The sequence below is a fragment of the Pteronotus mesoamericanus genome, unplaced genomic scaffold (genome assembly GCF_021234165.1).
Source record: "Pteronotus mesoamericanus isolate MK-2021 breed Mesoamerican mustached bat unplaced genomic scaffold, CSHL_Meso_final contig_20, whole genome shotgun sequence".
In the NCBI taxonomy this organism is placed as follows: Eukaryota; Metazoa; Chordata; class Mammalia; order Chiroptera; family Mormoopidae; genus Pteronotus; species Pteronotus mesoamericanus.
In genome coordinates, this window is record NW_026555085.1 from 6,822,807 (window position 1) to 6,848,834 (window position 26,028).

Consider the following 26,028-nt stretch of genomic DNA (forward strand, 5'->3'; position numbering starts at 1 on the left):
GAAACAGACCCACAGAATGCAGCAGACCCGGGGAGGAGCTGATTGTCTAGCTCAGGCCCCTGTGAGGAGGACGCGGGGCCATGATGCTCTGGGCTGGGCAAGTGGATGGCACAGGACACACCCTTGAGGAAGAACTCTGAAGAACGTATGTGTATCCAAGGGGCTGTGCCTGGCTTGTAAAGGGACAAGAGACAGTGACAGAAACAGGAACTACTGATAGAAATGGTCACACTCTAAGTCTACCCCAAAGCAGGCTAACAGGGCCCTGTGAGCAGACTTCAAATAATGAGGAAAAGACCATGTAAAAGAGAAAATAAACTTACTTTTTATGTCTAAGGATGGCAGAATTAAGAACAAGTGGAATTTTGCCCTTTCTATATAACCGTTGCAGCTTTTACAACGTCATGTTTTAGAAAACACTTTCCCATTAACCTCTCTGTGCTTCAGTTTCCTACTCCGTGAAATGGGGCCAACAATAATAAAACAAATAATAATAATACATCCTTCATTGGGCGGTTGTGAGGATTGCATGAGCTACTGTATGTAAATGCTCAGAACAGAACCTGGCACGTTACTGTTCTATAAGTGTATGCTGTCAACATTACTATGGCCGTTATCGTTACCTCCCTGAATTGAAAGTGAGCTCTACTGGTTGTGAACAGTGTCTGGTACTTTGTGTCCCCAGCATTCTCCCTGACACATGCTCATTGAGTCAAAGTTATGTGAAGGCACATACAAGGTGCTCTGATAGTGTTATTCCAAATATTTAGTGATGAACTATCATCCCCAGCTGGTGTTAAAATGTTCAATAGGCTGAGGTTGCTCAGAAATAGACTGAACGCTGTGGCAGGGACGTGTGGGCACACCGGTTGGGGCCACGTAGTCTGCAGGTGATATGGCTCAATCAGAGGGATATCCTAAGATTTGGAATAACCCTCTCCTCCTCACTAAGGGGCCCTCGGCCAGGGCAGCCACCTGGCAAGGGATGGGCAAGGATCACCGCCCCCCTCCCACACACTTTTCAAATGGGAAACCTGGAGGTGCTCCCTATTATGTCCCTCTTCCCGCTAAGAGTGTTCCTGGGACCCTTCCGACCTAGTCATCCTACCTCCCCCTGGGACATGCAGAAGGCCCTGGCAAGACTCGATGCAAATAGTGCTTGATTTCCTCGGTTAAAATCACATCTTGAGTCAATTTTCATAAAATGTAGTGACAGTTTCAGGTTCTGGGAAGATGGAGCTTTCTCAGAATACATTAAAATGACCTAAATAGTTAAAATCAGCTGAAACCCAGCAGCCAGAGGCTATGAGAACAGCTTTCATCCTCTGCAGACTTGTGCAAACCTGGGGTCTGGGCACTGCCTGGAGGAACTGCTGGGCCGGAACTGGACTCCCTCTGGTCATAGGAAGTCGAGATTCCATTGACAGATGTTTTGCAATGAGCTAGCAAGTGGAATGGTGCTAACGGGTTTCTGTTCACTGGTAAAGGCAGCCTTCCATCCCAGGGCCAGTTCCATAAAGATAGATCTGGATTTTTCTTTAAATTCTCTATTCCTGATACTTTCTCCTGGGCATCACACACGAACTGGGCACAAGGAGGACCTCAATATGTTTGAGTGCATCTTCTCTTCTCCAAAATAGCTTGAAGCCTGTGTTCTAGGGGTATTGTCGGGGCCCAGAGCAGGCCACCCCCAAATATCACACAGTAACATGTCAATTACTTGGAATTAGCTACTTGGAAGCCAGTGCCAGAGGGGCACATTGATCCGTCCTTGTTCCCCTGAATGCGGGAAATAAGTCTCCGCTGTGGAAGATGTTCTCCTCGCTGCAGGCCGGCTAAGAGAGACACCGTTATCTCTAGAGTTAAAGAGTCCAGGGCCAAAAAGCTTGTCTAAGCAAAGCTTGTCACTCCTTTACTAATTTACTACCCAAGCCCAAACTTTGTTTAGATTCCTCAGTAATGAGCACCCGAACTAAAATGTCTTTGCTTTGTCCTGTCTTTTCTTCGCAAATCTATTGTTCCTTTGCCTAAAAAGGATACAAAAGATGGCTGGTTCATCATTTCAGACAGCATCTTCACTTATGATCTCCCTGTGCTGTGTCCCCCAAGTAGACACCCCCGCTGCACTGGGGTCTAGCACCCTGATTCAGACACCTGCAGCCTGTCCTGTGCCCTCATAGAATGAGAAGGTTGAGTCGGACGATCCCTGAAATTCCCTCTGACCCATATCCTCCTGTCCTCCACAGCGTGCACCCCTTAGCCAGATGGCTTGTGTTTAGTCAAATTCCATTTTTGAAACTCCAATGAGCTATTAACATGGCTGTAACTTTCTCTCCTCTGAACTCCCATTCTCTTCTCGTGGATACCTCTCACCATTTCCTGTTAGGATTATTCATGCACGCGAATCTCCCCTTCTAGGCTGTACACTCCTGAGTTCCAGCTGGTGTTTGGGTGAAGCCTGTCCTTCTGCCCAGCTCCTCTCTCCCCGTCACCTGCACCTGGCTTGTTGCCCAGCACCCCATAAATGCTCCCTGCTGCAAATATTGACTGAAATGGAGTTGTGGCCAGCAAGGCCCTGAACACTCAGGATGATGCTGTACTGTGACATTCACCAACCAATGACTACGTACCAGGCACGTTACACCCACCACAGGCCTGCAAGGTAGGTCCTATCCCCATATTACGTATGTGTAAACTGAGGCACAGGCAAGTTAAGCAACTTGCCCCAGGTCCCACCTCCAGAAAGAGCTGGAGCCAGAATTGAAGCACAGGCGTGTCTGAAGGCGAGACCTCCCCCTTTCTTCTCCCCCACGCTGCAGGTGCCGCGGTAACAATCCGGGAAGCTGACCCAAACGGAAACAAGTCTCCATTACAGAATGTAACCACCAGTAGAGCAGTGTCCTTCTGAAGAGCCCTCTCCACACTTTCCTGAATGAATCACTAAGGCATTAGCACATTCTTGCTTTCTATGAAGCTTGGCCAAAGGCCTCAAAAGTAATTAGTTCATTTAAATAGGCTAAATGTTTCCCCTGCAATCTGGTTTGCGCTTCAGTTGGTGTAGAGTCTTGGAAAGTGAAAAAAGTAAACTTTAGCCCAGCCTATGTGCAAGTATTTCCTATGTATTTTATGGATAAAATTCACCCCCTCTTGCCACTTGCTCCGGGCCACACCTTGGGGGAACAGGGAACAGGGCAGGAGAGGCTCTGGCCAGTCCACCCCTGAGGCTAATGAGGGGCAGTGCTGAAGCCTGAGTTAATGAAGCTTCACTGGCTGTTCTCACTCTGGCCCCCCAAGTAGACACCCCCGCTGCACTGGGGTCTAGCACCCTGATTCAGACACCTGCAGCCTGTCCTGTGCCCTCATAGAATGAGAAGGCAAGCTGAGGAGTTGGGACCAATTCAAAGCAGAGAAGAGTCTCTGAAGTTTCCTGGGCAGGGGGTTTACCTAACTGAATGTTCACATTAGTCAGAAACATGGGATGGCCACTGTGGGTGAGACAAGATGCTACATGCGGTACTCATGTTTCTCAGGCTATGGAGGTCTCTGGTGGGCCAGCGCTTCACCAGTCTCCCCTCAGACTGGGGCTCCCTGGGAGCAGGGCCGTGTCTCCCCTTAAACTGGCGCTCCCCTAGGGCAGGGCCGTGTCTCCCTCAGACCAGGGCTTCCTGAGGACAGGAACTTTCCAGTCCACCATTAGTTTCTCCCTGCAACAGCAGGGCAAGACTCTACCCTCTGCACACCTTACCATCCTTCCCTTGGGCTCAGACGTTGCAGTTACAAACATCAGGTGGGATATCTCCAGAGTTAAATGAATAAGCAGACTACAATCAGGGATAGGCTGGTGTTTCTATGGTGGGAAAGGGGCTGACCTACCTCCCTCCACTGCTTGTTCTCCATTCCTTGAGTATACATGACGCATACTGTGAGGAGAGGAGGAAAAACGTGTTAACACGCCAGACAGGCTAAGAGGAAGGTGGTTCCCCAGAGTGGGGGTGCCCTGGAGGGTCAGGACACTCAGGAGACTCAGGTCTGGGTAGCAGTGTTGGGTCTAGGGCGATTGGCCAGCTTGGAGAATGGGGCCTAGAACATCTCCCTGTCTGGGAGGAGTACCTTTTGGGAAGGGGGTCAGGGCCATTCGCGTCTAGGCCTGAGCAACGGAGAAGTATGAGGCGGCTGGGTAGGTGGGCACGATCTGAAAATCAGGTCATGCCTTTAGGGCTCAAGGCAGCCTGGGAAGACCTATTACTATCATCAGCCCCTCCACTGATGGTCAACTGAGGCTCAGAGGAGGCCAATGATCTGTCTGAGGTCATATACTTGAGTAGCATTTCTCTGGGCTAGAACTGTGACTCTCAAATCAGTGTTCCTTCCCCCAGACCACAGCCAAATGGGGCTTTCAAATATACTGGTTTTCCTGGGACTGAAAACTTCAGGCCCAGTCACCCTGACCCATCCCAACCCACTTGGTTGTGTTGAGGCTTCACAAGTACAGGGCTTGGGAAGGGTCAGACAGCCCAGTTCTTTCTCCAGAAAGTATTGGTGAAAGAGCCTTGGTGCACCTGGAGCAGAGCTGGGCACGTACTGAATGCTCAGTAAGGGCTCAAGTGTTGGCTGCTGCAATCAGTCCCAATGTTGTTACTGTTATTATTGTCAGAGCAGGACTTACATGGGTCAGACTTGGAGAACATGTCTTTATCCAAAAGGTTCCTGAAAGAAAGCGGGAGAGAAGAGGAATTAGCAGAGCCTAGGAGAGGAGGATCAGGGAGGATCCAGGCCACTACTGAGACCTGGAGGCTGCTGCCTCCAGCCTGGCCGCAGACAACACAGGAAGAGCAGGAGGCTCCTCCTGCACCATTTATCCGGCTCATTAAAGCCTACAGGACGGGCACTGGGGGGTCTTCGGCTCAGCTTCCTAAGGAGTGTGGCTCTCTACCCACCACCCCCACCATCACCGCATTCACTCTGGTACTCTGGGTCCCTCAGCCCTTCACTCTTGGGCCAAATCTCAATCTGCCCAATGTCTTAACCTGTTCTAGAAACTCCTCTTTTCCATATGTCTGTCTCTCAGAAAATAAAATCAAGCCATCAAAATGTACACCCATCCAGTGTCCCATTCTTTCAGCCGCGGCTCTACTTACAGCCAGTTTATTCTGTGTCTCGTCTGTGCTGATGGATTAATGAATTGCACCTCCTGTGGATGCAGACTCTTTTGAACAGGGTCCTCCTGTGGTCAAGGCCACAGCTAACAAATGGCCCTGGTAAACAAACTTGAAGGCATACGGAAAGATGATGGTCACAGCCTTGGGGCACTGAGAGGTCTTTAACAAGTGCGACCCTGGTGCCTTACCTCTGTGCAGTCACATCTCCTGCTCTTTGAACCGCAGCAACGGATCAGGCACTGTGCCCAGTGTTCTGCAAATATGAGCTCCCAATTCTCACCCTGCCCTACAAGGTCAGTGCTGAGCAGGCATCATCCCACCTTACAGATGTGGAAGTGGAGGCACAGGGAAATCAGACAATGGTTTGTTCTGCACGACTGCTATTTCTCATCCTTCAGTGACCTGCTGCTGGCAGGAAGCAACACAGGAAATGACTCAAGCTTCCTGAGCCTCCTTTTCCTCATCTGTACAATACAGCAATAGTGCCAGCCTGGAAGGCTGTTGATGCTCTGTGCCATCTCCTCAGCCCTCCCCATTCCTATATACACCTATGGTTTCTTCTGCTTCTCTCTTCCCAGGGCTTTCTTTGGCAGGCGGTTTACAGTTTACACTCAGAGGGCAGCCCTCAACCAATGACAGGCAGGAGTTGGGGATAAATAGCACTTCCTCACTCCCCTCCCCACTCCCACCCCCTGAGGCATGCTCCAGTCTCCCAGAGGGGCCCAATGGGACAGAACCGCAGGGAACCTGCTCACTGAAGACCCGTGTTGACTGGGCAAAGGCTCCCCAACATGCCCCATCCCTGAAGGAGCTCCCTATGAGCCCCTCCTGCCTGCTCAAGCTCCACCCCTCACCCTTTCTTCACTGCCCTAAAGTTAAGCTCTGACCTGGCCAGCCAGCTCAGCCTTGCTGCGCCTCCCTCCCAGCTGGCCCCGGGGGTCATCTTACCTCTCCCCTCTCCACTCCCACATTCCCCCATGGGCCCTTGTGCCCCTTGATCCCCTTTCTCAGAGAGGAGAAATGATCCACATGGGTCTTTGTGACTTCCTGACAGCCAACTCCAAATGTCAGAGCTGGATGGACATTTGGGGTCATGTGCGCCACCTTCTCCTGAGGAGGAGAATGAGGCCCAGGTAGTGGCCACTCCCCCCAGCAAGTACTGGTAGAGCAAGAAAGATCTAGAAGGAGGCCTTACCCTAAGTCACCATCATCAAAGCCATCAGGACTGACAGCTTGTCTGTGCAACTTGACCCCACACTCAGCTCAGTCCCCTATAACCCCTGTCCTGACTTAGAAGCCAAAGACCAATGGACAGATAGACAGATGCAGTAGCAACCTGGCGCCAGCACATGGCATCATCCCCTGCTGCCTGGGGAGGTCCCAGATTGTGCTCATGAGGCACCCAGCTCCAGTCCTCGAGCAGATTCCCAGAGATGTCTCTGAGAAAGAGATCCCCGAATCCCCATCCTCCACTCCAGTCTCTTCATTCGGGGGTCTCTCCTAAAGGCGGCCACCCCCAGCTAGCTCTCCATGACGCCACAGGCATACAATTCCTCTGCTGGTTCCCACCACCCCTCCACCAGACCTGCTCCCAGCCTGCTGCCACGTTGGAAACCATCTGATTAACCTCCCAGCCCACGGCAGAGAGCACCAGGGGAAATGCTACGTGAGGCAGCTCTGAAAATTAGGCAGCAGGAGCTACAGGTGAGGCACCACTTAATGTATGTCCATCCACACCCAGGTGGGCAGGCTTGTACCTGGGTTGACATCCCCCTCCCGGGGTGTGCTAAGTTTGGAGGCAGGAGCACCCGTCTTGATTTAAACAAAGGGCCAAATGCCTTAACACCAGAGATGACTACGGTGGTGGAAACTGAGACATGGTGAGGAGCTAGAAAGGAAGAAAAAGGGTTGGGGGCAGAGCTTCTCTACTATAGCAAGTGCTGCAGTTTCTCTCTGAATGCTATAATGAAATTCTATAATTACATAAAAACCTAGAATGGCCAAGCTGGACGGGACCTCAGAGGTCGCTGTTTTCAATCCCTTTTAAATCAGGAATGTGAAGCTCAGAGAGAAGGGAAGTGACTTCTCCAAGGTCTGGGTCCCTTCCAAGAATGGGTCTGGAACTCAGGTTTAGTCATGTCTAGGCTAGTATCAAAGAGTGCGAGATCCTGGATTTCAGCCTTTTCAGCCTACGGGGGTGTGGTGTGTGTGAGTGTGTGTGAGGGAGGGAGGGACGAAAGGCGGGGAGTGCCTTATGTTCAATGAGAAGCTGTCAGGCTTTCCTCAGCTCTGCCTCCCCTCCCAGATGGGCAAGAGGCACACAGCTGGACTAAGAAATAGAATGCAGACACCGAGCTTTGGTGGCTCCCTGCCCAGCGACCTCAGGACTCTCACTGTGCCCTGGAGCATGGGTCATCCTGGCAACGTACCCAAGGGCAATGCCAGCCCTCCTCCCTCCACACTGCTGAGACCATGCTTACGTCCTTCCAGACCCACTCCTATCCTTCCTCCTCGATTTTGCCTTTCCTGGACAGACACTGCCCAACAGCCATTTCCTCTCCCCTCCCCTGAGCTCTCTCTGGCCTGTAGTGAACAACCCTCTGACCCGCACTCAGCACACCCTGGGCTGCAAAGGCAGGGGTGTGTCTGTCTCTCCCTCCGGCGGTGTGCTCCTCCAAGACAGGGACCCCGCCTCTGCCTCGGGCCAGCCCGGTCCCTGACGCAGAGCAGGGGCCTGGCAAATTGGGTGGATGAAGGCAGACCAAAGCAATGGCCAAATGGGTGAGCGAGGCCTTGTCTCCTCACTGGCATGGCGTCTGGTCATGGGCAGGGCAAGCCCTGATACTTCCTCTTAGCCGGAGAGCCTAATGGTTAAATGCATGAGCTACAGTCAGACATGCTGGCTCCACATCCCAGATCTGGACAAGTTACTGGCATTCCTGTGCCTCAGTTTTCCCATCTGTAAAGTGGGGCTAAAAGCAGTTGCTCCCTCAGGACCGCTCTGGAGCACCTGGACACAGTGAGGCTTGTCCAATGGGTCAATGGTCACGGCCCAGGTGCTGAGCAGAGCAGTCGCTCCCATGGTGGGTGCTCAGGTTCACTTGGTGACAAAGGAGAGATAGGATAGGTGACATAGCCACCTCTACCCTCACCGTTCCAAGGAAGCCCACCCCCTCCATACACATTCACAGCCCCCTGTTGTGAAGTGTGTGTTGAACGCCCCCACTGGCTGAGGGCAGCTCCCTCACTCCAGCCCCAGGCTTGCCCTTGGCCTCACTTGAGGACCTCCTGCCCCTCTGCCTAGGCCCCTGCACCCCACACCTCTCTCTGACCCCTCACTTCATCCACCCTTGCCCCACCTGTGCCTCACCCCAACTGCCTGACCTGACAGACACGTCAGGGCCCATTAAGCCTGTCCTCCTGGCCTTGAGATGGTGGCTTCACCCCATGAGCAATGGGCCTCTCAACTTCTTGGGACTTGCCCCTTCTCCCACTTGTAAGAAGGCAGATTCTTGGGCCCCATTCCTGGAGTCTGATTTTGTAGGTCTGGACAGGGACCCAGGAGACATGTTTAAGCAAGCTACACACACACACACACACACACACACACACACACGCACGCACACACACACACAGAGTTTCCAACAACGGCAGTCCAGTCCAGATACCACACATTAGGACACCGGGTCTTAGGGCCTCAGCTCCTCCCACTGCAACAACACACACACGTGAGCATGGGAAGGCTCTTACGTGATCCTCACCTGATCACTAAGGACTCTGAGGCTCAGAGAGGGTAACGGACTTGCCCCCAGTCACACAGCCAGTAAGAACCTGAGGGGCAGGAAACCAGGTCCTCAAGCAGGGCCTGAACCACAAAGGCACAGACAGACCAGACCCTGAGGGCTTTTTCTCTACCTTCTATCTTTTCCAAGATAGAAGGAGAGCTCAAAGATAAATTTTTTCCAACAGGCAAATGTATTTTTTCCCCAAAAGAGCATAAAACCCTTCAGTTGACCGTTTGGCAGCCTGGAAATTGGCTTCTTTTGTTCCTCAAATCAAGACCAGGGAAGCAGAGCTGAGAGCTTTATGCCTCTCCACTCTCCCCCAAGGAACCATTTCCAATTCAGTGGCAGCGACAGAATGACCATAACTTGGTGCTGAGGTCAGAAGTCTCCAAGGCCCCAGCAAAGGGAGAAAGCGGGGCGGGGGGGGTGCTGAAATGAGAACTCCTGGCTGGTGATAAGGGAGAAAGCCTAAGGGCAACAGCATCCCATCTGGGAGACTTTAAAATGTTTAGGTTAGAAGCTGTCAGAGATGGGAAAAGATTCCGCCCTCAGGGAGCCCCAGCCTGAGGGGAGACAGGGCCCTGTCCTCAGGGAGCCCCAGTCTGAGAAGATACATTTGTTCTTGAGCTGAGTCGCGAGCTGAGTCGCTGGGCGGACTGACCGCACATCCCTCCGTGCCTCTAAGAAAGCCCACAAAGACGGCATGGATACGCCGAGCCAGGACTGTGGCTGCAGTGTAGAGAGAAGCAGGGTAGGCGCACCGGCCCTCAGCTTTCCTGGACCAGAGGTCCTTAATAGGCTCCACGGATCCCTTGAAACTGTAAGCAAAATGTGGCACATTGGTACATATAAATGCATTCTTTTTGGAGGGCTTTCATCATGTTCCCAAAGTGTTCATCAGGTTGAAAAAGTTAGGAAAACAGGGTTTGTTTTCTTTACAACAACCCTCCCTAAGCGTCCCTCCAACCTCTGACAAAAGGCGGGGATGTTGAGATCATAGACTTGGAGCTTCATGGCTGAGTCCCAAACCCAGCTCTGCCTATTATCAGCTATACGACTCACTAGCTTCTTTGTGCCTCAGTATCCACATCTGTAACGTGGTGGTAATAAGAATCCTCCCCTAGGAGTTTTCTGAGAATATAATTCATATACGCAAAAGAGTTAGGACAGTGTCCAGCACATAGTAAGCTGTAATCCAGTGCATGGTATACAGTAAGTGCTCACTACAGGCCTATGGAGAACAGAGTGGCTTTTACTGATGCCCATGTTCCCCTCTGTTCCCCAGTGCTGCGCTGGAAGATGACCCTGAGTGCTGGCATGCTCTTGCCCACCACTGCCCATCTGGCTGTGTGGCATTCCTTGAGGAGAGTAAATGGGACAGGGGAGCCACCATCAGGGAGAAACAGGAAACCTGAGGAGACCCATAAACACCTCTGAGCTTGAGGGGACCCACCAGCAACATCCCATTTTCTATGGAGCAATTCAACACCAAACATCTGGCCAACCCTCCAGGCAGGCAGAGCAGATGAGCAAGGAATGCCATAACCTACAACAAATCCTTTGTTGGATACTTAATCTGTGACACCCTATTCACTCTACCTATCAGGGCCAGGAGGTAGATGTCACCCTGTGCTATAGGCAAGGCAGCTAGCTGAGAGTTGTGCCCAATGTCACCTACCTTGCTGGACGGCAGGCAGATAGAACTCTGAAGCCCAAACCCATTTGGACATGTCACAGGAAGGGTCTGCATTACCAAACCCCAGGGTCTCCCAAAGCCCCACCTCAGCCAGAAGTGCCCCTCACATTCTCACCCACCGTTTCTTGCCACCAGCCTCACCAGGGCTGCTCCCAAAGGAACGGACTGAGGAGAGCTGGGGGGCTTTCCGTCTCCTGCTCCAGCCCACACAGGCAGACGGGATCCAAGGCGAGGCTCTGAGCAACCCGGGGAGGAGAGCGACCTTGGCTCCCAGCCCCTGGCACTCGCCCCTCTCCCCTTTCAGATCCCGTCCTCGCCCATGTGCACCGTTTCCCTGCCAAGTCTCCTCGCCAAGGTCCAAAAACCAATTTTCATATGGCTTAGAGCACACTTCTTCCTGGGGCTATTTGCATTTTTATTATTATTAATTATTGTAATAATTATCCCTCCCATGCTGCGTGACCAAAGGACTGGCCTCAGATGCATCCACGCTGGAATCTCCAGGGCCACATGGTAATTCTGTGACCCCGGACGAGCTACTTAACCACAGTTTCCTCATCTGTGCATGGAGTCACATACCTGCCTTGTGCAATTGTTGTGAAGTAGAGCTTTTAAAATAGAAATATAGGAAGCGTGTTTGATTCCTCTCTCCCTGTGCCCCGCTTCTGTCCCATTCATCAAGTCTTTTTTTTTTTCTCACTCGAAAATACTTTTTTTTATTGATTTGAGAGAGAGAGGAAGGGGGGAGAGAAATATTGAGAAATACGTGAAAGAGTAACATCAATCAGATTGGTTGCCTCCCTCATGCACCCCGACCAGGGACGGAACCCGCAACTTAGGCATGTGCCTTGATCGGGAATCAAACCCACAACCTGTTGGTGTACAGGGGTGACACTCCAACCAACTGAGCCACCCAGTCAGGGCCCATTCATCAAATCTTAAAGGTTTCTACTTCAAAAACACTTCCCAAACTGCCCACTCTTCCTCATGCCACTGTCACCATTATGTCTCACTTGGATGCGCAGTGGCCTCCTGCCTAGCAATGTGCTTCAATTCCTGCCTCTCCCCTCCTTCCACCAGTCCATTCTCTTTCAATACCCAGAGAAAATTTTTAGAAGGCCAGTCAGGATCACTTTACTCCCGTTAAACTCTGCCCTCAACTGCTATTGGAATAATAAATCAAATTCCTTAACATGGGCACAGGTCATAATCTGTAACCCCGTTTCCTCTCTGATGTCATCCTCTTCCACTCCTCCCTGGGGATTCCCACTGCTCCAGCCACACTAGCCTAGCCTGCCTGCAGTTTTGCAAGAACACCAAGGTCTTCTGAGCCACTGGGCCTTTGTACGTGCTCTTCTATCTGACTCTCCCTCGCTCTAGATCCTCCCCCAGACGGCTTTCTCATCCATTGGTTCTCAGCTCAATAGCACCTGCCCATTTTGTCTAAAACATCCACAACAAACACATATATATTTGAAGAGCACTTATCTCTACCAGACATTATTTAATAAAAGAGTATGTGTTTGTTTATATTCCCCACTACCAAGGCCAGTGTGAGTTCTCTGAGAGGAGGGATTTTTCTATCTTGTTCACCACTCTATCCGCAGCTCTTTGAACTGTGTTTGGCACAAAAAAAGTCTCTTAATAGAAAACGAGGATCAGTATCAATTGTCGAATGAGTGGATGTGTCAGCAGTGATCAATTATTGGTACCTAAATCATTATTGAGTTTATTTAGCACATTCTACTTTATACAGAACTTCACAAACATAATCTTTTGTGTCTTCATAATAATCCTACAGGATGTGGACAGGACCAGTATTTCACCCATTTTACAGATGGAGAGACAGGTTAGAGAACTTAAATGACATTGCCAAGGTTTCAGAGAAGGTAAGTAAGGAGCTTCACTGACTTTCAGGGTCCTGCCCAGAATTCTTCAGGACTGAAAGGCATAAAGCTATCCTACTGGGACCTTCAGGCACTATGCTAGGCCAGCACAGCTGAGTGGTATCAGGAAACAGAGGCACCTTGCAATGTTCTGAAATCACACTAGGTCTTTTTTGCTTGCCCAGGAAACTGGCAGGAAGAGAGAGAGTCAGGGGTCCAGCTATGCTGTGCTTGGATAATCAGTCTCTGGTCACCTAACACTGGCTGTCCACTGATTGCAGGAAAATCCAAGGAGCTAGTCCTCAGAGAAGCCAAAACCTGGGCCCCTGTATCCCCAGGACCTGAAGTAGCCTAGGGATCACTTGGGACTCCTCCTTGTGGCAGAGTCCATGGCTCTCCAACAGCAAGCATTCCTTACTCTCTTCCTGTTAATAGAACCCACATTGGTTAAGTATTTGATGGAGATACCCAGAAGTCAGAGTTCTTGTTGCCATTGACTGAACTGTATACTCCCCTAAATTTATATATTAAAACACCCCCAATTTGATGGTATTTGGAAATGAGGCCTTTGGAAGGTAGTTAGGGTTGAGGTCATAAGGGTGGGATTATGATGGGAATAGTGCCCTTAAAGGGACACATCAGAGAGCTTGCTTTCTCTTTCTTTCTCTGTCATCTGAAGCCAGGAAGAAAGTCCTAAGTAGAACCCAACTGTGCTGGTGACCAAATCCGCCCATCTTGGACTTCCCTTCTCAAGAATTACAGTAGCCTTGGTTGGTGTGGCTCAGTTAGTTATAATGTCATCCCATAAACCAAAAGGCTGAGGGTTTGATTCCCAGTCAGGGCGCATGCCTAGGTTGCAGGTTCGGTCCCTGGTTGGGGGCACACAAGGCAACCAATCAATGTTTCTCTCTCACATTGATGTTTCTCTTCTTCCCTTCCCCTCTCTCTCTAAAAAATCAATAAGCATGTCCTCAAGTGAGGATAAAAAAAATTGTGGTAAATAAATTTCTGTTGTTTAAGCCACTCAGTCTATGGTATTTTGTTATAGCAGCCTGAGCTGACTAATATACTTATCTAGGGTTAGACATAAGACCCAGCTTTGGCTTTTGAAATAGAGTGGAAAGGCTGCTGAGAGATTCTGGGAGGGGTTCTGCTTTCCAGAAAAAAAGAATTCTTCAATGAGAGGTCTTTGGCACTGTGCCTTGCTTCCTATCTTTGGACGTGGCTGTGATGCCTGGAACAGGCAGCCATTTTGTAATACCGAGGCCCACCATTTGCATGATAGCAGAATACAAAGGTAGTTGGGTTCTCGATGGCAAAGTGAGTTGAGTAACCAGCACTGAGATAACCTACCTTCAGATTCATTGTAATCTGGGAAAAAAAAAATGTATTTTAGGTTTGAATCACTATCAAACATTTTGCTACCTAGAGCTAAAGTATTTCTAACTGAACCTGACTCCTCTGTACCCCATAGAGCTTTACAGCCTTATTTCCTTCACCGCCTCCCCGCCCTCTCTTCCCAATGGTAGGTCATCTTCAGCAATGGCCTTGGGTCTGAGCAGGGAGAACTGTGGGCTAGGAAAGGAGAGATGGTAAGCTATCACCATATGGTCAGGATGCATGGAAGTCTGGCTGCTATCCCTTGTCTCTCTGGTCTCCACTCCTTGGGAATTCCTCCAGTCCTGGGTTTGCCTCCCAGAGCCAGAGGCATCCTTGAGCAAAAAAGGCCACTCCTCCCATCCCTGGAGAGAAAACACTGACTTCTTGGTCACATGGTTGGTAGCCAGGACCCTACTGAGCTCCTCATGGAGACCCCCATTCCTAGCTCAAGAAGTGCTCGAAACTTTAAAGTTTGAGGAAACTGAATTTGAATTCCCCCTTTCCAAAACGTACTAAATGTGTAACCTTGGTATGTTCCTTTAACTTCTCTGAGCCCTGATTTCTTAATCAGCATAAAGGGAAGAAGATACTATTATCTACCCCATAGGATTGTAAGGTTAGAAAGATCCAGTAATGTGGTAGGGAGAAATCTAAGATAGTACCCTAGATTCCTGCCCCCTGGTGTACAAACCCGCATAATACCCTCCCCTTGAGCATGGGTGGGACTTGGGAATATGATGAAACACTCACTCCTGTGACTATTGTTATTTTATATACGGCTGTCATAGCAGACTGGGAAGAAACTCTCCTGCTGGCTTTGAAAAAGAAAGCTATCATGTTGTGCGAGGTCCACATGGCTCGGATCTGAGGGTGGCCTCTGGGAGCTAAGAGACACCCCAATCCAACAGTCAGCGAGAAAACAGGATTTTAATCTTACAGCTACAAGAAACTGAATCCTGTCAAAAACCTAAATGAGGTTGGCTTGGACCCCAAGCCTCAGATGAGATCATAGTCCCTGCAGGTACCTTGATTTCATCCTGGGGAACCCTGAGCAGGAAAGCCAGTGATGCTGTGCCTGGGCTTCTGACCCACAGAAACCGTGAGATAATAAAAGGTTGTTGTTTTAGGTTGCTAGGTTTGTGGTAATTTGTTACACAGGAATTGAAAACTAATAGTCTTAGTTTGAACCAAATAGCTATTTGAGTAGGTCAAAAACTGTTGAGTATAGGCACTTGCACATGGCTCAGCCTAATGCGGATGTGAAATGCCTAGCACTGTAGTGAGCACTTAATAAATCCCACTGTTATTATTCCCCTGGCTCCACTAAAGAATGCCTTGGCACATTCAGTGGCTGACCGGACCTCTTTTTTCTAGCACTGACTTTGACAGCTGCCTCGGTGCCCCCAGGCCCTCCTTCCCAAAGCTCCCTCGTCAGAAGAAAGCCTTCAGAGCGCATTCACACCCCTTGGGAGAGGCTCGGGCACACAGCTCCTGAGCTAGACCGCCTCTCCTGCCCCAGGGCAGCAAAACACTGACTGAACTGACAGCAGAAAACAACATCTCTGGGGCAGAGGCAACAACTGCCCATGAGCCCCCTGCCAGCTGGTGGGGTGAGGGCAGCCGCTTGAGAGATTCCAGCAGCGCTAAAAGCAAGTCTGCCTCTGGACTCCACCTTCCCCCCTTGCCTTCTCTAAAGGTCTCGGAAGCCCCGCCATGTGGAAGTGTGCTTCTTCCAGCAGGACCCTGCGGAAGTGCAAACGTTTCCTGTTACAGAAAAAATTATAACCAGCAAGTTGGTCCCGATCCCTGCATCAGATGATGCATAAAACCTAGAAAAAGAGTGCAACTCTTGGGGAATGGGACACTGTACAGGTGGGTTTGGACTGAGCCTACAGGGAGGCTAACAAAGTCAGGAAAGGTCTGGAACAGACACCAGAGGAAAGAGAAGCTTGTGGCTCACACTTCCTACAATGGTGTCTGTTTCCACAAACCATTGACCCTACTCACTCGAAACCTCTAAATGCACCAGATTCCCAGGCCTTGGGACTCAGCTAGAGAGACAGATTTTTATTTACTTTCAGGTACCAAATAATGAGCAACATAAATTACTATTCATGGATTAATCCTCCTGACTATGATAAGGATTATTATACTTCCTTTATAGATGAGGAAACTGAGGCTAAGTAGTTTACCCAGCGTCACAGGGACGGAGCTGGGATTTGAACCCAGGTACACAGATCCCACATCCCATGTTCTTAACTACTGGGCCAAACAACCAGGTACTTTCTGATCTTTGGTCCTAAATTCACCAAAGTCAGTGAAAAACAATGATTTGGGAGCGGACTATAGATTAGCCCAGAAGGTACCCTGCCTACAGCAGGCGCCCAAACATGTCCATCCCACAGCGTCATGGGCCCTCAGCGGCGGCAGCCTGGCCAGGCCTCGGCTGTGACCCTGTGTTGAGGCTCCGACGTGCCCCCGCACCCGGCAGCTGTGCTTGGCTAAGGGTGCCCTCGAATGGGCATGGCAGGGGTTTGGGTCCCCCCCAAGCAAGAGCAGAGAGCGCCCAGGGCCGCAGGAGGTGGCAGGAACTTTCCTAAGGAGCGGAGAGGGAAGGGAACTGGCCCCCAGGATGCTGATTTCCGGTTCCCTGAAAAATGGCCCCCCTCGACTCCACCTGCTCATTCTGAAGCCCCCTGGAGTTCTCTCTCCACTAACCCCTCTGCCAGTCCTGCTACTACTATTCCCTGCCCACCAGCAGGTGTCACCTAGATGCTTGGAGCAGGGGCACCCCATAGCCTCCTTCCGGGGCCCAGTCAGTGCTGACCATGGGATGCAGGGAGGAGGACTTGACTCTCATTAACTGGTGACTATGGAGTGTGGAATATCCTGGAGAAAACCATTCTGCGCGGCTCTCCGTCTTCCCCATCCTTGTCCTCCTCTCCTGCTTTTCTGCTTGCCCTCCTTTCTCCCTCTCCCCTGTCTTCTAGAACCTGGAGAGTTGGACTTGGTTGAGGCAAAGAGATGGATTTACAATTTCAAGCCCACCTAGATTGTTTTCCGGCCTCCCCTTTGTTCCAGGGGACCCCCCCACCCCCCGCCTCACTCTTTCCTACCAAAACCCATTTTCCACCCTCTGGCTTTCAGGGAGCAGGAACAGGGCCTGGGGCAGCCCTCCTCAGGCTGATGGATCATGTGTCCTGAGAGGGAATAGACACCAGGGTTGATTCCAAAATCACATTCCCCAGGATCTCAAATGCATCTGGAGGTACTTCTTAGGCAAAAGGTCTGACACGTCTTCTTCCAGGGAGCAAACAGGAGAGGCCCAGCATTACTGCCTTACATTGACCGGTGATCGTTTTACCTACTTCCTGAGCACCGAGTGCCAGGCAAGTGCATTATAGTGTGTTGGTTACTTCATGATCCTCTATTCCTGTAAGTTAATTCCTCCGACAGTATTTGTCAAGTGTCTGCTACAATGTGCCAGCCACTCTTCGAAGCATGTGAGTTACCTGGCAAATGAGGTTTCTCATTGTTTGCAAATGGGGGAAAGCTAGGCTAAAAGTCAGCCCCAAATGGTGGAGCAGATTCCATTTCAAGGTGTCTGACTCCAAAGCCACAATGCCATGAGCCTTCTGCCTCTTCTCCTCACCACTGGAGTAAAGAGTTCCTGGGTATGAGTCAGGGTGGGGATATCTACCCTCAAATGCTCAGAGAGTTGTTTTGGGGGAGGAGGGATGAAGTCTACATACCTGAGATGTCTTCTGAGGCTAAGTGCTCAGTGCGTGAGTGGGCCCATGGCCCAGGCTGAGTTCTCGGGACCCAGAGGACACAGAAGACAGTGATGCGGGCTGGGTGTCCGGTGGGTGAGAAGGATGGCTGGAAGTGGGGGCACGAGGCCAAGCCTGGATGTGGGGCATGAACTGGCAGCGGTGAAGGAGGAGTGAACTCCGGATGAGGAATGGGGTGTTCATGGGCCTGGAGGTGGGAGGATCCTGAGACAGCTCTGACACAGGCATGGCTGAAGGCTGGGGTTGGGGGGAGGCAGGGAGAGTCAGGTACAGGGAAGTGTGACCTGCTGGAGAAGGGAGGGAGGGCTGTGGCAGCTGTTGATGGCTGAGGTGGTGAGACTGGAGCTAATGGGCCATCAAGATTCTCCCAGCAGAGCAATGGCAAGAGGCAAATTGCGCTGGGAGATGATTCTGACAGCACTGTGTGCAGGACCGTAGGAGAGACATGGGAGTTATCATGGGAGCCTGGCACAGGCGGGCAGCTATGTTTCACATCAACCCTCACTCTCACTCACCCTCAACCCCCGCCCCCGCCGTCCCTCCCTCTCTCACCCCCCAACCCAGGTCCTCTGGCACTATCCGAGCCTCCCCACCGCCTGGAATACAGGGGTGGAGGGCCACGCGGACGGCTGAAGGGCCTGACCAAAGGGGGCCTGGGGGAGGATGGGGTGAGTGAATTGGAACAAGGGCACAGCCAGGACTCGAGTCATTTGCGGCAGGGGGGATGGCATCTCAGGGGACCTCAAGGTGGGCTATGCCTAGCCCCTCACAGGCCGAGCAAGACAGTAACCCTAAGCCAGCCACAGGGTGACCACTAGGAAAAAGTCCCCCCATCTTCACCCGCACCCCTTATTGCTTGGGGCAGCCTTCCCCTCAGATAGGAGAACCTGGCAGATGTCCAGCTCTGAGGTGAAGTGACCCCAAAGCCTGTGTGACATGGCTGAGGAGTTTGGGGTAGGAGCTCACAAAAACAGCCTCCCCCTCCCCTGCTGGACTCTAAAATGACACACTCAGTGATCTAGTCCTTTGGCTTAAGATTTTGTACCCAAGTTATTGTTTTTTTAACAGTACCTCTAAAATTGTTATCAGTTACCCACACCTCTAAGAATGAGTCAATCCGATCCTTTTCCAGGAGTCAGTTTTGGTTTTGGAGGTGAGAAAGGCTTTTAGAACCCTGGGGTCTGGGACAGTGAGTGCCTGGGGAGGAGAGGACAAGGCTGTTGTTGGGAGAAGAGAGGAAAGGAGGGCAGGAAGGCAGGGGCTGGGAGGGATGGGGCCGATCACTTCTCGATTTGGGGAGGACTTGATCAGAAATAACCTGTACAAAGACCCGGGCATCGCCTTTCCCTCCCTCCCTCTCCAGCCTCGGGAGCCTGGACCCCCATTCCTGTGTCTTCAGATCTCCTCGCAGCGACAGCCCTGAGTGCAAACTTTCGGGTGTACGACCCCAAGCCTGGCTTCCATTCCGTTGTCGCTACCCACGGCTGGGCAGGGGCTCTTGCCAGACAGGCGGGGGTTTAGCGGGGGTGCTTCCTGTAGGCGAGGACACGGCCCCGGGGCTTCGGGTCCATGGGCGGGACAGGGGGACCCGGCCAGCGGGCGGCTCACCTGCAGGACACGGTGATCTCCACCTTGGTGGCCGGGATGCTGCCCGCCAACGAGTCGAACTCGCTCAACGACGTCATGTCCTCGGGCTGCTCCATCGCCCACCGCGACCCTCACCCCAAATTAGTCAACCCTTGAGCGATTCACGCCTTCTTCGGAGCAACTGAAACCCTGGGCTCTCCCCCAACTCCGGAGCTGATGCTGGGCAGCAAAGGGAGGCGAGAGGAGCTCGAAGAGGGGGCGTGGGAAGTGAGAGAGGGAAGGGGGGCGGAAGGAGCGGGGGCCGCGGATCCAGGAGGGGGTGCGGGGCCCGCGACGAGGAGGCTGGGGGCCCAGTGGAGAGGGGCGAGGAGCCCAGGGAGCTGCGGCGCAGCGGGGCGAGGCGGAGGGGCGCGGGGCGAGGGCGCCGGGAGGGACGCGCAGAGCCGTGGAGAGGGGCGTGCAGCTTCGGGCGGGGGCAGAAGGGGTGCAGGAGAGAAAGGGGGCGTGGGGGGTTGGTGGGGCGCGGGCGGCGGCGCTGGCGGGACGCGGGCAGCGCGGAGCCCACAGCGCCGGGGCTGACCGCCTCTTCCTGGGTCTCGGCGCGGGCAACGGCGGGGCTGGGGACGCGGCTGCGAGCGCCACCTCCTCTGCTCGGGCTGCGGCTCCGGGTCACCCGAGCTGCGGGAAAATCAAATCTACCCTAAACCGCCGCCTCCCGCCACCCGGGCCGAGCTGCTAACTGGGCGGTGAGCGCCGGAGGGGGCTCCCGCAGGGGCCGGGGCGGGGCCGCGGGCGGGGTCTGCGCGCCGGGTGAGTGTGTGTGTCAGCGTGTCTGTGTGTGCGCGCGCGTGGCAGGCGTGGGGACGCGGCTCCAGAGGCTGGGAGCCTGGGCGTTGTGGGGGGACAGCCTGAGATGGTCCTGGCCGTGCGCGTCTCCATCTGCGCGGATCCCCCACTCCCCCACCTCCTCATGGGGGCTCGACCTGAGTGGGGGTAGGGAGAGGGATGTGTGAACCGAGGGGCACCTGTTTGAGGCGGTTCTAAGCTGGGGGGGTGGGGGGCGCGACCGGTAGAGGGGGGACATGTACAAAAGAGACCCCATACACATACCCAAAGTGTGGGGAGTTCTCTGCCGAGTGTGCCCCCACGTGAGGGGTGTGGGGGCGACCCCAGAGCCCTGAGGAGCCGCCTCGGTTTTCTAGTGAGGGCCTAGAAGGGGTCGGTGCCTGGGCTCGTCCCCATCGCCTCTGGCTCCTGCCGGGCCTGGCCACGCCGATCAGCCACCTAAGCCACGCGCCAGCGCCCTCCCCATCCCTGGCCCTTCGTGACCACACGCCTGATCCAGCCCCGCGTCTAGAAGCTTCCTCCACCAGACTGAGAGGGCGGCCTGAGCTCCACCGGCTTCTAAGCCACAAGCACGGAGTAGGTGCCTGCTACGCATGGGGCTCTGATCCCTGCCCTGGGAGCGAGGGGGACATTGAGGCACCTCTCAGGCGTCTCCCCTCCCCAGCCGAGCCCCACCCTGCTCCAGCTCGCCCTTACGGGCCTGGGGCCGCTGCGCTGTGGCCAATTCTCTGGGCTGAGCTGGCGAACTCGTCTCCGGAAAATCCCCTGCAGCCCCTGCTCAGCCTGGGCCTAAGCTTTGCGGAGACTGAGCCCTCTCCGCCGCCCACCTGCCGTGCCCCTAGGCCGCGAGTGGGGCGGGGCCGGGGAGTCCTGGAGCCCGAGGCTGGACCTGGAAAAGCCACGCGCCCTGGGTCTTTGCTCTCGCAAAGACCCTCAGCTGGTTCGTGGAGTCAGTTTCCCGGACCATCGGATACAGCCACAGTCAAAGATAAAGATAAGAACACATTCCTAAGCCTGGGTTAAGTGTTTTCCTTTTACCCATGGCATGGTACTGGCTGGACTCAGTTCCGCCACCTGAGACGGACCCCACGGCGCAGAGGCGCTGGCATTCTCGGGGCAGTGACGGCACAGCTGGGAGGGAAGGCCCCACTGCGGTCTCGGCCCGAGGCCCGCCCTACTAGAATAATTTGGGCCTCCTTCCCTGAGGGATACAAAACTAGACTTGGATTCTCTCTGTTTTTCACACCCCTACCTCCACAGACCTGTCCTAGACACTGCTCCAAACCCACTTGTGGACTATATTACTCATTCCTTCCACTAGTATTTATTGAGTGTCTGCTGTGTTCTTGGCCTGTGATAGGGCCACTTGGGAAACTTCCTTGAGAACAATGATAACCACCATTATATTTTCAAAGAGCCTACACTGGGCCAGACATGCACAGATTTAAGTTCTCGAAGTAATTATAGGTGGGAGGTATTATTATCTACATTTAATAAATAAGGAAGCTAGTGCCCAGAGAAGCTAAGTAGCTTGCCAGTGATCACCCAGATGGGAACTTGGCAGTGTGAGAATTTTAACCCAGGCCATTTGAAAACAAAGCCTGACTCTGAACAAGAGACTTGAATGCCTCTTTGGATGGGGCCAGATAATTGAGCAACTTAAAAGCCGTTTATGACATCAGGCCCTGCTGGGGATGGCTATAATAGGGAGCCATTGCAGGTTGTTCAGGTAAGTGGTGGACTCTTTCTAGAAAGATTCTCAACTTGTCTCTCCCTCCAGCTCCCTTGGTCATTGCACTTGCCCTGCTGGTTCTTCAGCAAGAAATTGTATTAGGTACCTGCTCTGTGCCAGGCACTGTCCTAAGCTCAGAGAATAAAGACCCAAAAAGAGCAGTATTTGTCCCCAAAGAGTTCCCAGACTCCTCGGTGCCCTAGGACATGCAGAATGGGCCAGCCCCAATGCAACATGAGGAGTGCCTTTGAGATGTTAAGGGCCCTTGGAATAGATAAGCACGACCTGTAATGACTCTGTCCCAGGAGTGGGAACAAGGGATAGTCAAGGGAAACTAGAAACATGAGGTTACGTTGAAAAGGACAATGAAGATGATGTCTGTTTGGTTTTCCTAACAAGCAGACCCTGAGAGAAAGATTTGAATGGAAATAATGCATTTCAGAGATTAAGAACACACTATGTGAGGAGTGTGGTGGTGAGACAGGGAAGGCATCCAGCAGCTGGTTTGCCAAGCCAGTTATCGCTGTGGACAACCAGGGCTCTTCCCCACGGAGGATGGGACCTTGTTCAAACTTAGCCTGCCAGAATGGTGAGGGAGCAGGGTGCGTAGACACCAACTGAAGTCAGTCACTGGTTCAGTGGCTGAGGGCCGCCTCTGGAGGGCATCCATTCCCTGGGACCTCTGGCCTGACCAGCACAGAGTGGCAATGCAGGTTCCTGGAACCAGAGAAAACTTCAGGCACACATGCAAGCACTGGCAGTTGGCGATGGGCTGCAGCACTGAGAAGAGGGAACGGTTAGAGCATCGACAGGACAGTGGCTGCTGCAGATGACGGACTTCTGCCTGGAGGACAAGGCTGACAGGCGCTTCTGGCACAGGCCCAGCATGATAAGGGTCAGGGGGCTGTGTTTTGGGACTCTGGTCTGGCTGAAGCCACGGTGAGGTCACAGAGAGAGAATATGAGGCCAAGAGGTGAGGGACCATAGGCCTTGACCTCTTCTAGGCACAGAAGCTTTTCAGAAGGGGACACAAGGCAGGCTGATCTGAGGGATACTCCTCACCTATGTGGTCAACCAGTGAGCCCCAGAACACAAAACTTGCTGATCAGGCCCGGGGCAAAATGTTCACAGTCCCTGCTCAAATAAATTGCTCATGGTTCAAAAGCAGCCCAGGGGTGCTCCCACTGGATGGGTCATTTCTCCTTTGAGGGATGTAACTGAGGTCCCCAGAGATGTCCAGAGAAGTCAGCAGGTGCTGCAGCCAGATTAGAACTAGCCATGGCCCTGGCCCACGCCGCCATGTAACCAATATTCAGCCCTTGATTAAGAACTGTGAACACGGAATGGGCCATGCCCAGAAGATCTGGAATAATCAGCATCAGCATTTTGCCTTTGCCATCTAAGACTGCAAACATGCTCTCGTCTGACCTTAACCGTGGTGTTAATGACGGCCGAGCAATTTTGAGAAGCAACTCTCAGCATTGATAAGGAGAGGAAAAGCACCACAGGGCTTCGGAGGCAGAGCTCCTCACAGAGGCAGCTGTGCCCTCCCTGCCAAGGCTCCATGTAAACACTGAATTTAGAGCCTCCTGTTTAAAGCCGGGGGTGGGGGGGGGGGGAATGGTAGGTGAAAAGGGACAGAGAAGATGAGAAGAGGAAACGTGCATGGGAGAGGGAAGTGGGGGCTGCCCCTACTGCACCTTAGAACAAACTAGGAGAAAAGGTCTTCTTTACTCTGGGTAAATGCAACCGTAAGCCAGCCAGGGCACAAGACTTACGGAGCAGAGTGTGGGTTAGTACTGAGCCTCCACTTACTCCTTTGGCAGGGTGTCCTCGTGCAGTGAATACCCTGCCCCACCATACATGGCAGCCCTGGAGAGAGAAGGAAATATAGAGGGCATGACAGGAACCTGAAACCACCATGATAGTAAGGAAGTGAGTGGGATGTGGTGTCTGATTCCATCCATTAATAGAAATGCTAGAAGGGGCTTGGTTGGAGACCATCTAAGTTAAATTAAACCCACCCTTTTACTAAAACGCTTAGAGGGCGGAGAGTGATACACTCAACGATCACCCGTCTCTTCGCTTGATAAGAAACTCCACTAATAACAGCAAGGTCAGGTACCCAAGAGCAGTGACCACCTAACTAAGAAGGGATGGGGAGAAGCCACATTCTGTTGGGTAGAAGAAGAGGCAACAGCCCACCATGTCTCCAAGCCTCCAGCCCCCATTCCTCCTGGAGGATGGCAGCCTTGCTGCCAGATGCCCCACCATCCCAACCAAAAGCCCACACTGGCCCTTCCTTCTCCCAGGTCATAGTGCCAGCTAGCTCTGTCCATGTTCCATCTGGACAAAGGGAAGCCCGGGGGCCCTCCTGCCGGCCCTGCAGCCTTTCCTTCCACTAGAATCCACACTGTCCTGCCCCACCCTGGCATCCGTCTGCAGCCCAGTGGGCACTGACTTCCTCTTGCACTTCTCATGCCCTCCTTTTCCTTCCAGACGCTCATGCTTTTCCAAGAGAGAGAGGCCTGTTTGCCCTTACAGTCCAGCTACTGGACTATTCACGCTGTCCAGGGGATACATCGGAACCAAAGTCAGGTTGTACCACTTCTCTGCTTGAGACCATCCCCTGGCTCCCATCTCACTCTGCAACTTACTGGGCGACAGGCTCTGTCCCCCAACCCCTTTTCCTGACCTCTCCTACTTAATCACGTCTTTCTCTGCCCCTCACTGGCCCCACTCCAGCCGCACTGGCCTCATGGGCCCTGCAGGCTCCGGTCTCAGGGCCTTGGTACCTGCTGTTCCCTTAGCCTGGAATGCTTGCCGCTGGGACCCTCAGGTCTCTGCCCACATCACCTAACACAGGGTCTTGTTACTCTTGTCCTCCTAATCCTCCTTTATTTTCCCTCACAGCATTATTCCTGTCTATTTCCTCACTAGAGCCCAGGTTTATGCAGGCAAGGATTTTGTCTTATTCACTGTTGCATTACCAGTTCCTAAGACAGTGCCTGACACACACATAGTATGTTCTCAATTTGTTAAACAGCTAAGTGAAAAATCCACTGCCCCAGAGACATGGACTCTTTTGTAACAAACCTTCAAACAGGGCCTGAGTCCCTGTCCCCCGAACCCGATGTCTCATCTAGCCTTCTGTCCAGAAAACATTTATTGAGCAACTGTTATGAATTCAGTTGTTGAATTGACAACTATCAGATAGAGAACCTTTGGGCCCTCTTGGCCAGAACCATGGAGAAGAGAAGGGAAGGGATTCTTATAAATTTATTTTTGCTTACTGAGACCTTCCATGTAATAAGCACAGCAGTGAGAACTTGATATGGGCACACGTTTAATCCTCACAGCAAGCCCATTTATGCAACCTTTGCTTCTCCGTGCCAGGAGCTCTGCTAGGTGAACTGGGGATAGAGATGAGGGAGACCCAGTCTTCTCAAAAGCTCTGTCCAGTGGAGTGGAGCACTCATTTTGAGTTTATCTTCTAGGAATCTGTAGAATAATGGATTACCTGCTCCATTTTATAGATAAGGAAATTAAAGTCTGAAGTAGCTCAGTAACTTAACTTGCCCAGGCTCACAAAGGTAAGTAAGTGGTAGAGACGGGATGCAAACCCAGGACTCTGCGGGTCCAAGGCCCCTGTATGTGCCCAATACCTTGCTGCCTCATTCCAGTCCTGACTCGGGGCCCGTCCGGGAGCCTCAGTGTCTGCCAACATGGCCAAGGTCCCCACCCTCACAGGTCCACAGGGCCCAGTCCAGCACCGCCTGGTCTGTGCTTGGGGCCTTAACCCTTCCACTTTCCACTGGGTTCAACACAGACATCAGAGCTTGCCACTTCCCCCTCCCCCGCCCCTCATTTAACCCAGTATTTAGCTCAGTATTGTTAGTTGTGGTTAGAAACCTCCGTGCTGCTAAGGACTTTAAAGATAATCCAACTCACCTAGATTTTATATATCTGGAAACTGAGCCCTAAAGAGGGGAAAGAAATTCACTCAAGGTTGTTTTGCCAAGAAGCAGCAACTGCAGATAAAAGTGAACAGCAGCTCTCACTAAAATCAGTTTCCTGGATCCTTTCTTCTCTCACTGCAGCTTTTCAAGGGATGGTTCCCCTTAAATTACTACTAATTGATAAATGCCTATGTGCCATCTCTAGAC

General features: G+C 52.4%; 1 protein-coding gene across 2 annotated transcripts in view; it reads right to left on the minus strand.

Moving 5' to 3' along the window:
• Positions 1 to 19,400, minus strand: part of CPNE5 (copine 5) — an 83,942-nt gene extending 64,542 nt beyond the window's left edge. For both annotated transcript variants that reach the window (XM_054568727.1, XM_054568725.1), the window contains exons 1-3: positions 19,306 to 19,400; positions 4,667 to 4,707; positions 3,874 to 3,920 (exon numbers count right to left, since the gene is read on the minus strand). In XM_054568727.1, coding sequence (XP_054424702.1) covers positions 3,874 to 3,920; positions 4,667 to 4,707; positions 19,306 to 19,400 — 183 coding nt within the window. The remainder of the gene's footprint in view (positions 1 to 3,873; positions 3,921 to 4,666; positions 4,708 to 19,305) is intronic.
• Positions 19,401 to 26,028: the final 6,628 nt, after the last annotated feature.